Source organism: Protopterus annectens, chromosome 3.part0 (genome assembly GCF_019279795.1).
Source record: "Protopterus annectens isolate FY-2018-M chromosome 3.part0, PAN1.0, whole genome shotgun sequence".
Lineage (NCBI taxonomy): Eukaryota > Metazoa > Chordata > Ceratodontiformes > Protopteridae > Protopterus > Protopterus annectens.
Window position 1 is genome coordinate 165942482 of NC_056731.1, and position 14446 is coordinate 165956927.

Here is a 14446-nt window from a genome sequence, read left to right on the forward strand (position 1 = left end):
AATTACGTCCTTGACGGCTGTCAGGGCATTCTGAACAGCTATCATCTTTTTGATTGATATGTAGATTCATTCAACTTGTGGACCATGTGCCCTGAATACATCTTCCTGCTATATGGGCCCCCCCCCCGGCATAATCTGATGCATCAGTTGTCAATGTCTGCCTGGCTGTGGGTAAGGTGAATGGCTGTCCCATGTTGAGGCGACAGGCTTTTACCCACCATCGAAACTCCTGTTACAGACAGGGAATGAAGGTAATTATTGCTTCCAGGCTGTGGCAATGTTGAGTCCAAACACTTAGTTTCCTCATATGCAGTCTTGCATATGGAATTAGTAGTATGCAGGATGCCATGAAGCCCAAAGCCTGCAGAATTTTTTTTGCAGATAACAGGGTCTTTATTGCCAACATTTTGAAATAAGTAGTCAGTTGTCTGTGCTTGTCTGGTGTGAGATAAGCCATCTGGGCAGTTGAATTAAACTTGCACCCAGGAATATCTCAAGAGGGTAAGAGTTTTGATTTTTCATTTACTGTGTACCCTAGACCAGTTAGTAATCTTTTTACAAAACGCCAGATGCTGTAGTAGGATGTCCTTGTTCTCTGCTTGAATAAGGCAGTCATTCAAGTAAATATAGATTTGTATTCCTCTTTGTATGCCAAATGCAATTACTGGTGCCAGGCATTTTGTGAAAACCCTGGGCGCAGTAGATAAGCCAAAGGGCAGTGCAGAAAATTGGTAGTGCATTGAGCCAGCAATAAATCTAAGGCATCTTCTGCAGGATTGTCCGACTGGAACATGTAGGTATGCCTTTTAAGTCTGAAGTCACAAGCCAAGCGTTCATGCCCAGCATGTGAAGCTGCTGCAGAGTTAACATTTTGAATTTTGAAATATCCAGGAATGTGTTCAAGATAGACAGGTCCAGTATTGGTCTCCAGGCTTTGTACTTTCTGGGTACAAAATAGCCTCAAGTAAAATCCTTGTCCCCGCTATTGCTGTGGTACTTGTTGAATGGCTCATGTCCATGAGAGATGAAACTTGTTTTTGTGCCTCTGCCCATTGATTGCGTGGCAGGTCTGGCATACAGTTTTGGTCTTGGCAGGGTGTGAAAGTGGAACCTATAACCTTGAGAAACAATATTTAGGACCCATTTGTCCTGGGTGACCATGTGCCAATTGTGTGAAAAAAGTGCTAGTTTTCCTCCCAAAGGAGCTGCCACAAGATAAGTGCCTGGTGCTGGCAGGGGAAAGTCAGAGACTTTTCTGTATGGCTGTGATTTTTCCACTCCACTTTTGGAGGTAGGAGCACCCCATTGTTTAGGCCTGTATGAGCCTTGGGGCTGTGATCTGCCTTTGTGGCCTGTCTTGACACTGGAAAGGACCAATTTTTTGTAGGCCAGTTCCTGCTAAATCTGGGAGGCTGTACCTGTAAGAAATCCTTCGTTTGCATACATTGAGCTTTGTCCTCCATTTTCTTCAACACCTCTTCTGCTTTAACGCCAAACAAAGTATCGTGCTGTAAAGGAGCATCTAATAGTTTTGCTTTAACATGATCAGGCAGATTCTGTTCTTTTAACCAAGCATGCCTCCTAATGACAGACCCTTTAACTGCGACCTTGCAGGAGGCCTCTAGAGAATCAAAACCACATTGCAAAGTATTCTTTCCCACTTGTTCAGCGGCATGCAATAAATCCTGCGTTTTCCGCACATTCTGAATTTGCCAACATTTGCTGTTTAAAGCAGTGACATAAGATATTGCGGATACTTAAGCATATAAAACTGACAACTTAAAGATCTTACAGGCAAGGTAACAGATCTGTCCAAGGCCCTTGAATCCCTATCAGAGGGGATATGGTTTTTTGCAGTGTAAGCCCGTTTCTCGGTCAGCCGTAGGATTTTTGTAAAGAAATTTACGTGAATCAGGCACCCTGTAGTATCTACCTGGCTTAACAGGAGCTGGTAGTAGAGCGTCTGGAGACAGACCAAACTCTGAAAATATATCTACAATGTCCAACACTGGAGGAATAGCAAGGGGCCTGTGCTGAGGTAATAAAAGAAAGTCTGAGCCTTTTCTTGGATTCTACGTAATCCTGGCTCTCCCTGGCTCTCCCAGTGGAAATGTTCCCTCATGGTATGCAGGGTCTCCCCAAAAAAAGAGTAATCCTCAGGAGGAGCGGCTGAAGGGATAGATTCTTCAGCAACAGAATCCTCGCAAGGAGGAAGGGAAAATTCCTGTTCAGAAGAGGAATCAAAGGAAATGGAAACCTGATCAGAAGATTCATATTCCATCTCTTGCCTTGGCCTCTTATCAGGAGGGGGATGGGAAACCCTGATCAAAGTAATTAGGTCTTCGGCCATTTTAAGCATCTTTTTTTTAGGCATGGAGGCCTGTCCGGGTGAATGCTGTACTTGTTTGTCTTTAGAGGTGCTTTAGTCTTTGCCTTTGTTACTGAAGATGGTTTTACATACAACTGTGTAGGCCTGAACACACCCTCAGAAGCAGACGCCTACTCAGCAGCTCCAGACCCATCTGAGGGAATAGTTTCCGAGTGTCCAATACTTTGAGTTTCCAGAGGCCTAGTCTGCTCCACGTGGGAGTCGGAAGCAGCCTGTGGCTCTGAGGTAGCAGGTGTCAGGGGCTGCGAAAGCGCCTGAGAACCGGCGACAGGCCTAACAGAAGCCTAGTCTGTTTTGGACCTCGGATGCCTGTCCTTTTTTTTTTCTTTGCGCTTTTTATAAACTCCGGTAGTCAGCTGTTCCACCTGCATTATGTAATTGAATCTTCTGCCAAAATAATGAAATGCAAAATCGTACCGACGCTTAATGCATTTGTTAAATCTAGCACAAAACAGACAACCAGCAACACCATGGTCTTGGCCTAGGCAAGGAATACAGTAAGAATGAAAAACTTTGAGGTATTTGCTTCCCACAAGAAATACTATTAACTTTTTCTGACCTCGGTCTGGAGCAAGAAAAAAAAAAAAAAGTTTCCCCAATGGAGTACTTAGCTTTAATGAAGACTTTGCTTATGAAATTCAAAATTGAAAATCTCAGGAGTAGGCCGATCGGCACTTGCGAACTGCGCTTGCCACACGGTGCCAGAAGCAAAAAAAGACTGAAGAAAATGGTGTCTGCTGCATCTTTTACACCCCTGGCGCACTGACATAAGGGAGGAGGAGACAGCAACCAACGCCAGACCTAGAATTTGGAACTCAGGCAGACTGTGGGTAGCCTGCCAGCAGGATAACCCAATGGTAATGATTGCAACAGTGAAACACGAACATCCTTATATAACATGATCTTTTAGAGAATGCAGGATGACACAGGCATACTGCAAGATGTTAAGAAAACATCTTCTAATGCTGGCAAAACAGATGAACAGCTGTAGGCTGAGGAAAATGCAGCTGAAGTAAAATCAATTTTTTGAGAAGCTGGAATATCACTTTGTACCCAACTTAAACAAATCACTTAAACTTTGACAAGTTGAATACAATGATGACCCTTCGGAGGGGCAGACATCACTTTCTTCAGTGTCAGACTGTTCAGTCGGAGGAGGAGGACTCCTACTCCAATTCATGTTATTTTGACAAAGTCGGTGTCAAAATTAGAGGAAATTACTCAGAATGTAAGTGGTTAAATGCTTTTAACATTCCCTTAAAGCGCAATATATCTTCCCTGCCCAAAGAGACAAATAGAAGCTAACTTTTAACCACGTTTCGGAAGTCCTCAGAGAAACCAAATAGAAACTTTAGCATGCACCACTCTCTTCTCACAAACACTGCAAGGATGGATCTGATTTGTGGTTCTTGGTTTGAACTACACTAAAGGGATCTGTGGGGGGACTGGTCTGAGGAAGATATGACCACTGCAGTCTCGTTCATGAGCGGCTGAAGCAGAGCAGTCGCCTGAACAGAAAGGGTCCCTTGTGACCAGAGAGAGAGGGAAAAGCAGTGGTAGTGGGGGGGGGGTTACAGAAAATGTTACAACCGCCAAAAATAATTCACTCACACACGAAATCTTTAACAAGTTTTCCTGAAAATAAACAGACTCCTATAACAATCTCTCATGCCAGTCCATTAAAATAAGAGACCAAATGTGTTAAAAAATTGTGGAAAGGTACCCTTTGTGGTGGGACTACCTATGCAGCAATGAAGCACTAGCAAACCATCGATCCTGTGAAGTCAACAGCAAAGACGCTCTGAAGGGTCTTGCATCCAAACCACATAATTTTCTGTGGCACTCGCACCCAAAGGCAGTCAGAGCAAGTGAAACGGGCCTTAAAGCTTTTAATGCTGGCTGGCTGCCACATTCATGGAGTATAAACCCATACAGCTTAAGTTACTTACTGCTGCTGTGGGCTAAAGATGAACATCTAGCCACAGTGAAGAATCTTATGAGGAACTAAAGTAGCAAAAGCACTATCATCCCAGTTTTGGAATACAGGAAAAAGTACAGAGTAACACACAGATACCAGTTCACCTGTTAAAACAAGCAAATGTTTGAGGGAAAGACCATCTACATTACTGATATCTGAAAATCAATACAAAGCAAAGGAAATGATCGAAATTAAAACACAAACACTGCCTGCATGAAACAAAAATGGATTCTACTACATGATGGTGCAACACTGCATCTGCAAACTATATCCTAGCAAATTTATGCAACACTGCCCAAAATTAAGTGTGTAAGAATGAAGTGCAGGGCTGAATTATAAAGCCGACAACTAGGGGAAACTACCTGAAACCCCTTTTTTGCTCACTTCCAACAAAATTTCTACTTTCAAAACTGAAAATACAGAGTGAAGCTACTGACAACAGTAAACTTTAGCATTTCCCAAATATATGTACTGTACTAAGTTTCCTACAAACTATGATTTCTGGGTAACTTCTTAGAAGCAGGACTTGGAAGTAGAGGCGAGGGGAAAAAGTCAGGAAGCAAACAGAGTTCTTACAACCTTTAGAGATTAAAAGCTATAATGTGCACCAAGTAGTTCTGGCAGAGAGTTAACCGGGGGGGGGGGGGGATCTGAGCTGTAATCCGGGTTAAAGCATGATGCAGATCCACCCCGATTCAGAAACTTCAGTCTCTAAAGTGCTTGTGAATAAAAAGGAAGTAGATTAAATAAGCTGCATTTTCCAAAACAACTTCCTGGTAAACTTTTATGGGAGGGAGTGGAAATAGAATCAAAGTAGCAAGAGAAAAATGAGTATACTATTAAAACTTGAATAAAACTACATGCATTACCTCTTTGTGTTTAGCCGATACCTGATGTGCCTGGAAGCCCACTGCATTTAAACAGGTAATGCTGCAAACCTGTTAACAAAAGACACAGTAATAAACATACAATAGCTTTCTTACTGGCACTACAGTAGTATTAGCATTTACCCAGTCTACAAAATGACTTGGGGGGCACAATGCATACAAATAGACAAAAACTTGGCTTTGTTAAATGCAGAAATGGTGACAAAAGCCTCCTGAAATCTCATATCAAGTCACCAGCCTCAGTATGAAAACTACCAGCTTGACATCCCACTAATACTGGGTAGATATTGTTCAGCTTTTTCATTTATAAACTATGAAAACACAGTAAAAACTGCTAACAGTACCAAGCCAGCAATGAAGCAGAAACTCTCACTTCTCATTATGAAATGTTGGTTATACTCTCACGAAAGCGCTCAACTTTATTGGAATTTACTGTTAATTAAAACAGGTTTTGCTTCGCTGCTGGTTTGGTACTTTTTGCAGTTTTTACCGTTTTGTCAGCAGTTTCTTTGGTCTTAATTTATAACTACTCATATGGTTACAATTTTTTCAAAAAATAAAACCACACAAAAGGGCAAAACACCCGATACAAAGTCCAGAAACACAACAATTATATGAAAAATGTACGTGTAACCAAATAAAGTGAATACAGCATGAAATAAAATGTGCATCAACACTGCATTCCCATTTCCAATCAAGTCCAAGAACAAAAGTTATGCTAAGGTGTCATACTAACATTGCAGATGTTTCTATACACAAAGCTCCCATCTCTATTTACCTCTTGCACTACAACTAACTACTAAACGCATGCTCTAAGCCTAACAATGCTGAGACATCAGGCAACTGAAGATAATTCAACATGCAAAGATCCTTAAATACTGTGGCTAACCAGCTCAATTATGCTGCCATAGCTTTTGAAAGCACTCAATGAGCCACAATGCCCTTATGATAATACAGTCAGATATTAGTCACCATCTGCAACTATCAGAAGTTAGGAGGGAATCCCCCAGCTCAAAAGTCAGCACACCACCTGGACTACAAGATGTCTGTTGAATTATAGCACTACAAAAGACTAGAAATAAATCCAGACTAAGCCCCACCTAACCCAGGTAACCACTAGCAAATCAGCACCCTGAGCTACAACAGCTACACAATGAGAGAATTAATAGTTTAAGACAGGTCACCATTTCATGGGAATTCAGCATACCAGGGACTGCACAACGCTTGCTGCCAAAGCAGACGTAGAGCAAAAGGATAAAGCAAATTCTCAATACAAATTATGAGAGATGTGATCCTACAGCTTCAATTTTTCCCTCCAGATGACTTCACATCAGGAGAAGCAGAGGAATAGACCTGGTAAGAGGAAATTAAAAAAGCAAAATAAGTCATGAGATTTAGGGCATCAGCACATCAATGGCAGTCCCAATTCTCTTATGCTGGGGGCATAGGAATATGTTAAGTCCTATTGTCAATTACCAAGCATAACAGAAAGGCTACAGTTTTAATGAAGCAAGAAAGAGTTCTACAGTAAACAGACTATATTCTTATTTCCAGTTTGATGACCAGATGAAGTCTACTGGGCCAATTGATCCCATTTTCAGTGGAGGCCCGGGGAGAAAAGCTCCACAATACAAACACGATAAAGTACATATACAAAGTAGTAACAAGAGCAGAAATCAAAAAACATAGTGAAACACCACATATCACAGTAACATAATGAAACCAATCCCATTGCAAGTCATATATGGTTGCATACAGATTGAAGTCACTAAACAGTTAAATTTCTTAGGTAATAAGCAATAATAATGTAAATATAAGGGTGGTTTGGTAACAAGAGTATTACTAAAATAGCAGTATGGAGTAGTACAGCAAGGGATGTGGTTAGGTCGGAAGGAAGCAGGTACATTTCCATTTAGAGAAAAGGTAGGAATGGGTGAGTGTTGCAAAGTTTTCCATGTTCTGCACTGTCCTTAGGGTAGGTGGAAGAGAGTTCCATTTTATTGGCCAAGGAGAGAGAGAGAGAGAGAGAGAGAAAAAAAGGAGAGCAACTGTCCAGGAGAAGAGTTAGCTCAACATTATCGCTTAATTACCATTAACCTTAACATTACAACTGTGACCATCTTGAGAAGGAAGTGACATCTTTACTAGACTCACCACCATCAGATTAAAAATGTTTTCAGTTATACAACTAGAGACAAAAAGGTCTCCTTTGTTGAAGGGCAACACCATTTTGTGTTATTTGTTTTTCCTCTACTCATGCCAGCTATCAGACCTCATGTAACAGTCACCTGACCCAATAGGAATCAAAAGGTTGTCACAATGCAGGAAGCTACCACTGGTATGCCCCTATCCACTCCACTGGCAATGGCTTGCCAATGCACAAGTGCCTGTGTTGCCTTCATATGTGTGCATGTACTTCATACTCATGAAGGCTGCCATGCAAACAACTTCGCATCTTCAGCCCATAACAAGTAGATGTCAGTATCGCAGCAGGCCAGACCACCATCCTACTCCTTGAATGGTCAAGCAGACAGACATTCACTCAATCCCCTGGCCTTGAACATCCAGCATTCAGATATTTGATCTTGGGTAGTCTGGTTCAAATACAGGTATTTCAATCACTCTACACCACACAGCTAAACTTGCAAAAACAGTTTTACTACCCTTTCCCAAAGCACATCTTTTACCTTTCATTACTACTGTTCTTTGCCAATTTCTCTTTCTGTATTTCCAGCAACTAACTTCATTGTCTGACCATAAATCAAAACAGTAGCCAGCACAAACACAGGGATTAATCAAGCACCTGAAAATTTATACCTAGTTCTTTCAGCTTTTCCCGGTTAGGGGTTGCCACAGCAGATCACATGTCCACTCATGACAGGCAGTGGAGTTTTACGGTGTCGAGTTGCCAACCCAGCGCCCTAACTTCTACTAGGGCCTACTTCTAGGGTCCAATCCAGAAACCGGAGCACCTGAAGGAAACCCACGCGGGAGGACATGCGCACTCCACACAGAAGGCACCCCAGCCAAGGATGGAACCGGAGAACCTCTTGCTGCGAGGCAGCAACACTAACCACTGCACCACCACGGCCACGCTTATACCCAGTTCTTCTAATCTGGATTAAGTGTCAGAAGCCTCATACTGGAGGAGACAGGCTAACAAGCATTTCTTGGTCAGGCTTGCAAAAAAAAAAAAAAATTTTTCAATGTTCACTGAAGGTGGTTTCTGCAAACTGGTGTCAGATCATTTACACTTGTCAATATGGCATTTGAGGATCAATATGAATTCGATAGAATTTGAAATCGTGTTGATACCTGGGGTTACAGTGACTTGAGAGCATGTGTGCCCGTGTGCAAGAGAAACTGCAGATCTTTGCACCAAACATGCAACAGTTATCCCCTCATCTAACCTGGTAAGCTGATAATGTGCGTCTCACATAATGGAGTCAGAGTAATCAGTGAAGTACCAGTTTGCCTTAATGGCTTTGTTCTTGGGCACACTTGGGTGCGGGCTTACGTCAGATATTTGAGGTCTCTTTTGGTGCGTGTTTTATTGGTTGAAGAGTAGTGCTCCCCATCAGGCAGCTATGGAGGTGTTTCGGAAGGTTTCTTTTAAGTGCCTCAGCATAAGAGTCTGGTGTATTGGGAGTAGTACCTGAGAAAGATGTAGTGTGGGCATTCTTGATAACCTCATTTGTATGAAAGATCGTGCCTCCGAGGAGTTGTGTATTTTTCCTCTCTCACTTTTATTTTCTTTAATGATCAACTGGTTGTCGGAGAACAAGACAAATGCTACATTGCCATATCAATTGTAAATTTTGTGGCTGGAGGAAGGACAGGCAAGTTGTTCTATGGCCAAGTCGAAAGTACAGTCTAAAGCCAGGGTGAGATCAATAGCAACTGGTCACCAAGAAGAAAGCCACATCTTCCAAACAAAAAAAAAAAAATTTACCCCATCCCTAAAATTTAGCAACAGTTAAGAAAAAAAAATTGTCAAGTCGAAACACAAAAGTTAAACACTTCACCAATAAAGTCCTAACAAATTACTTCATACAAAAAATTAAGTTTCTATCAAATTAAAAATGTGGAAGCACCCCCCACCGCACAAATTGGACTTGCCCATCAATGGAGAAGTGTTAGCAGACCATCAATAATAAAGACATTCGAGCATGCTACCAGTATGGAGATTGTGAAAGAGTGGCACCCAAACTTTTGATTTTCTTCAGCAGTGCTCCATTGTCAACTGTTCGGGAGCAAGGCCGGCACCATTAAGCTCTAGAAGTTGGCAAACTGTTAGATCCTGAACAGGATATACCCATATAGCTAAAGCTACTGTAGCAGTGATCAAACAAACATAAAAAGGTGGCAGAAACAATAGTGTAGCATGATCACTGATTTATAGGTAAAGTACTAGTGTAGCTGCCCTTACTACAGTTAAAAATCACCTGCAATATCCCCTTTTGTGCTCAAAATAACCTATTCAATTTGGTTACAGATTAGACCTGCCAATCCCAGGAGGACATTTATATATTGCACGTAAAAAAAAATAAAAATAAGTATATCAGACAATTTAAGAAGCCAGTCAAGGGATATAAATTTATGAGGCGGCTCTGTCCATTAGCAGTGCAGAGAGCACAGTCCTGGGGTAAATTTTCCATTTCCCATCCACAGCTTTTAAATTACCTTTAATACGGACAGGTATGAACTTTGTTTTATGTGGCTGGGAAGTCTGTTCCACAGCAGTAGTATCCTATGCAACACATTTCTGTCCCTCTAAACCGTTCTGCTGGTGTTGCAGATGTTTAGATCCCTACACAGTATTTTTGATGCCATTTGACTTCCTGATATACAATAAGTAATGGGTCAAAGGATGCCTTATATATGACAGATACAGGTCACCACTTAGCTGTAGGATACAAAGTACAGTGACAGAGCTTTAAGTTGGTCTATGCAGGGCACGTTTTGGTCTTTTTCTTTTAACAAGGTATCTCTGTGGGTGTTCTAGCATGTGCCTGGACAAGTACAGGCCAAATGGAGCTCTACATTCAACTGAGTAGCCTCAAGAGGGACAAGGACATCCTAGACCCAATGTTTATAAACTATGCAATACAGACAGAACTAGACACATGTTGGTCAAAAATCAGGTCACTGTTCACAAATTCCCAAATCCTGAACATCTAGGTCATCTCTTAGGGGTGTACTGTCAGGCATGGTAGCACGTTGGAGTAGAGGACTTCCTAAATGCTACAATCGCACATTTATCATTTGGTTTCAGTCCATGACTTTGGCAACAGTTAAACTTACGACTATTCAACTGAAATGAAGCAAAAGGACAGCTTTTCTTCACACAAAGCTGTGCAACAGATGCAATTTTACATTTAAACTACTGTAACAAACCTACTCTAGAGACCCTTTCTGGTAGATCTACTACATTTTATACTTCTGAAGATGACAGGTTTAAGTTCAATCCACAACTTCAGGTAGGATGAGAGAGGTCATAAATACGTCACATTACAGAAGAATACTCTTCACCCACTTCAGTGCAAACAAGTGGACACTTGCCCAATCTTTAAGACAGCACAGTCAGAAATACATAATGCATTTCATGTCTGCTTCAGAAGCTGCAACAAAGGTTCTCGTCAGGTTCGCACAGTTCTTTCAATGCATAAGCCAAGACACAAAATGTTACTACTTTAATGGCTTTTAGTTGGCCAAACTAGGCTGTTTTGACACGTGTGAACTGAAGAAACATTGTATACATGTTCTCTGCTGAACTTTTAAAAACAGGCATACAAAATACCAAGAACTCTTCAGATTTAAATAATCTTTTTCTGAATTCAAAGACTGCACTACTTTTGGTAATCATGGGCTCAGGCCGACCAGAAATTTTGTACGTGAGCAAAATGCAGTGAGATATCCACCTAGCTAGAGTCACCTTCATTACTGGCGTACCCAAGGATGGCTTAGCAAAGGAAACAGAGCTGCTCCGACTTGCGAGAGGCAGCTGTTCTGTGCAAATAAAAACACAATTGTCTATGCACATCTAACGAATTGAGTCTGTACTCCCCTTTGTTCTAGTAGTTAGGAAAGAAAACAGGCAGATTAATGGATTGGTTGATGGTAACCTCGGAAACCACTTTAGGTAAAAAGGAGGGATTAGCCTTAGGGATACTCTGTCCTTATAGACGACGAGAGACTGAGATTTACTACAAAGGGCCGGAAGCTCAGACACCCTTCTAGACAAAAACTTTGTCAACCGAAGCTGCAGGCTCAAAGGGGGGACCAGTTAGAGCCTGGAGGAATAAGGTTAGGTCCCACGGAGGAACCGCATTCTTGACAGAAGGCCTTAAAAGAAAGGTGCCCTTCAAGAAGGTCTTACAGATCTTAGAGGAAGCTAAGGGACCAAGATGGTCTCCGATGTGGAAGTGTGAAATGTCTGGCATTTGAACCTTCACAGTTGAACTGGCCCCTTGATGAAAAATGTGAGATAGGAATTCAAGTACTGCTGGAATGGGAGCCATAAAGGGGTCCAAATTCCTATGCCTGGCCCAGATAGAAAAAAAAGTTTCCATTTACTGTTGTAGACTTTCCTGGTAGAAGGCTTATGTGCCGCCACCAGGATGGATTTAACTGCGGACGATTTAACTGCGGACGAGATACCGGGAGTCCTAGCCACTATCTGAACTGGATCAACCAAGCCGAAAGCTTGAGGTCGTCCAGATTAGGAGTTCCCAATCCCGAAGGATGAGAAATCAGATCCGGAATGGGATCCAAGATGCAAGGAGCTATGAGACAAGACCACAGGTATGGGAACCAGGTTGGAAAAGGCCAGAATGGGGCTATGAGGATAACCTTGCTCCCCAACAGAAGAGCTTTCTGCAAGAATGTTGTCATTAACAGGAGATGAGCATAAAGACCGGATGGTCAAGCATGAACTAGGGCGTCTCTGGGGCGCTCACCCAGAGAGGGATTAGAGCGAAAAACTCACTGCACTTAGTGTTCGAAGGCGATGCGAACAGATCGCAGTAAGGTAGACCCCATCTGAGGAAGATCTGTTTCGCTACCAAGGGGTTCAGAGACCACTCGTAAGGTGAGGATAGTTAGACTCAGCTTATCTGCTAAAATGTTGGAATGACCCGGAATGTGCATTGCTAGCAGAAAAAGGTTGGCGGATATCGTCCACTCCCAAACTCTCATGGCCTCTTGGCAAAGAGGGTAAGACCTGGTCCCCCCGCCCATTTGTTGATGTACCAGGACCACAGACATGCTGTCTGAATTGCAATAGTTCCTAGAGGAAGAAGAGCATGGAGAAGTTGCAACGCTACAAGTACTGCCCTCATCTCCAGAACACTGATATGCAGAACGGTCTCTGTTGGATTCCATGAGCCTTAGACTGTTCTGCCCATGCAATGCCCCCCCCCCCACCCTAGGCAAGAAGACTCCGTGGTCACCGTGGCTTGGGGTAGAAGCATCAAAAAGGGCCGCCCTTCCCGAAGCTCTCGGGAATGGAACCACCAAAGCAGTGATTCCCTGCAAACCCTGCTGAAGGGAATCGTGGAATCCAACGAATGTCGAAGGATGGACCTGGAAGGTCCACTGAAGAACCCTCATGTTCAAGCGGGCTAGGAGTGAAAAGTTGATAGACGCCGCCATAGACCCTAGAGCCCTCGGGACTAATTCCGCTGGTGGGGCCGGAGACTGTAGAAGTGCTATGACGTGGAGAGTTGGGTTGCAGAGTCTGCTCCACGTCAAAAAGGCCTTGGACTGAAGCGCGTCTATTCTGGACCGTATGAAGTCAAGGACCTGAACAGGCTGAAGGGATGATTTTTTGTAATTTATGGTGATCCCCAAATGGTGGGCCAAAAGCAGGAAACAATCCCTGGCTGAGCATAGTAGATGACTGGTGGGAGCGGCAAGGAGCCAGTCATCCAGGTAAGGAAAGACCTGTATTCCCTGAAGCCTCAGATGAGCCACTACAACCGCCATGACCTTGGTGAACACCCTGGGGGCTGTGGTGAGGCCAAAAGGGAGGACCCTAAACTGATAACTGGCCCCCAACCGAAAGCAGAGAAACCTCCTGGATAGTCTGTCCATTAGAATGTGGTAGTATGCATCCGAGGCCTATGCACAACATCCAGTCATTCTCCTGGAGAAGGGGGAGAATGGATTGAAGGGTGACCATACAGAATTTCTCCTTGGCAATGAACAGGTTCAATGTAAACAGGTCGAGAATTGGCCTCAAGTACCCAGTCTTTTTTGGCACCAAAAAGAACCTGGAGTAATTGCCCGATCCAGATTGGCCTGGGGGGAATGTGCTGGATGGCTTTCTTATCAGCTCTTTTAATCACTAAACACACGATCTCCTGACTGGGTGGGACATCGGGGAGGCACCCCAACTGAGGGGAGGATTTAACAAAGGGAATAGAATAACCTCTGGATATTATTCGGAGCACCCAGCGATCTGTTGTGATGGACTCCCAATGTGTTAGGTGTTATGAGAAACGACCCCCCCCCCCCCCGACTGCCTCCAGAGGGGAATAGTCTGGCAACCCCTGAAGGTTATTGCGTGGGTCGGTCAGAAAAAGGTTCCCTCAACCCGAAATTCTTCGGTCCGCCTCTGCGCCGGCATCCGCCTTGTCCTCCCCTGCCTCTGAAGGACGAAGTGTCCTGAGCATAATGGGATTGTTGATTTCCGGAACCACATCTTTTTGTCCCCTCTAGTTCCTGGAAAAGGACCTTTGAGGAGCAGAGAAGCTAATTCCGACGGCAGACGTCTTCACGTCTTTCTCGCACTGGAATAGCACATCGTGGACAGTCTTGCCAAACAGAGTAGAACCGTGAAAGGGAGCATTCACGGACACCTAGAAGGGTTCTGCAAAGACTGAGCCAGGCGTAACGCCGCAAGGCAATGCCTGCTCTGCTGGCTCTACACACCCCCTCAGTGACATGGGAGAGAAACCGCATAGGTGTGCTGGATATAGAGTTTAAAGTAGCCATTCGTGACAAGGTTTGTTTGTCCTCGGCAGACATGGACTCTGGGGGTGACCCAGCACACACTTTCACTAGATCCCGCTGGAGCCTAATCATGTGTGCCAAGTAGTTCAGCACCTTTACAGATAAGGTGGCTGAAGCAAACATCCGCTTTCCAATGCGGTTAGACTCAAGCTAGGAAACCTTTACTCCTGTGGGCCA

The 14446-nt window shown here is 43.5% G+C and overlaps 1 protein-coding gene across 1 annotated transcript in view; it reads right to left on the bottom strand.

The window, feature by feature from the left end:
* Nucleotides 1-14446, bottom strand: part of LOC122796295 — a gene marked incomplete in the record, with an annotated part of 1783369 nt that overhangs the window by 1578354 nt on the left and 190569 nt on the right. The window contains 1 exon segment of the mRNA XM_044064662.1: nt 5237-5305. Coding sequence (XP_043920597.1) covers nt 5237-5305 — 69 coding nt within the window.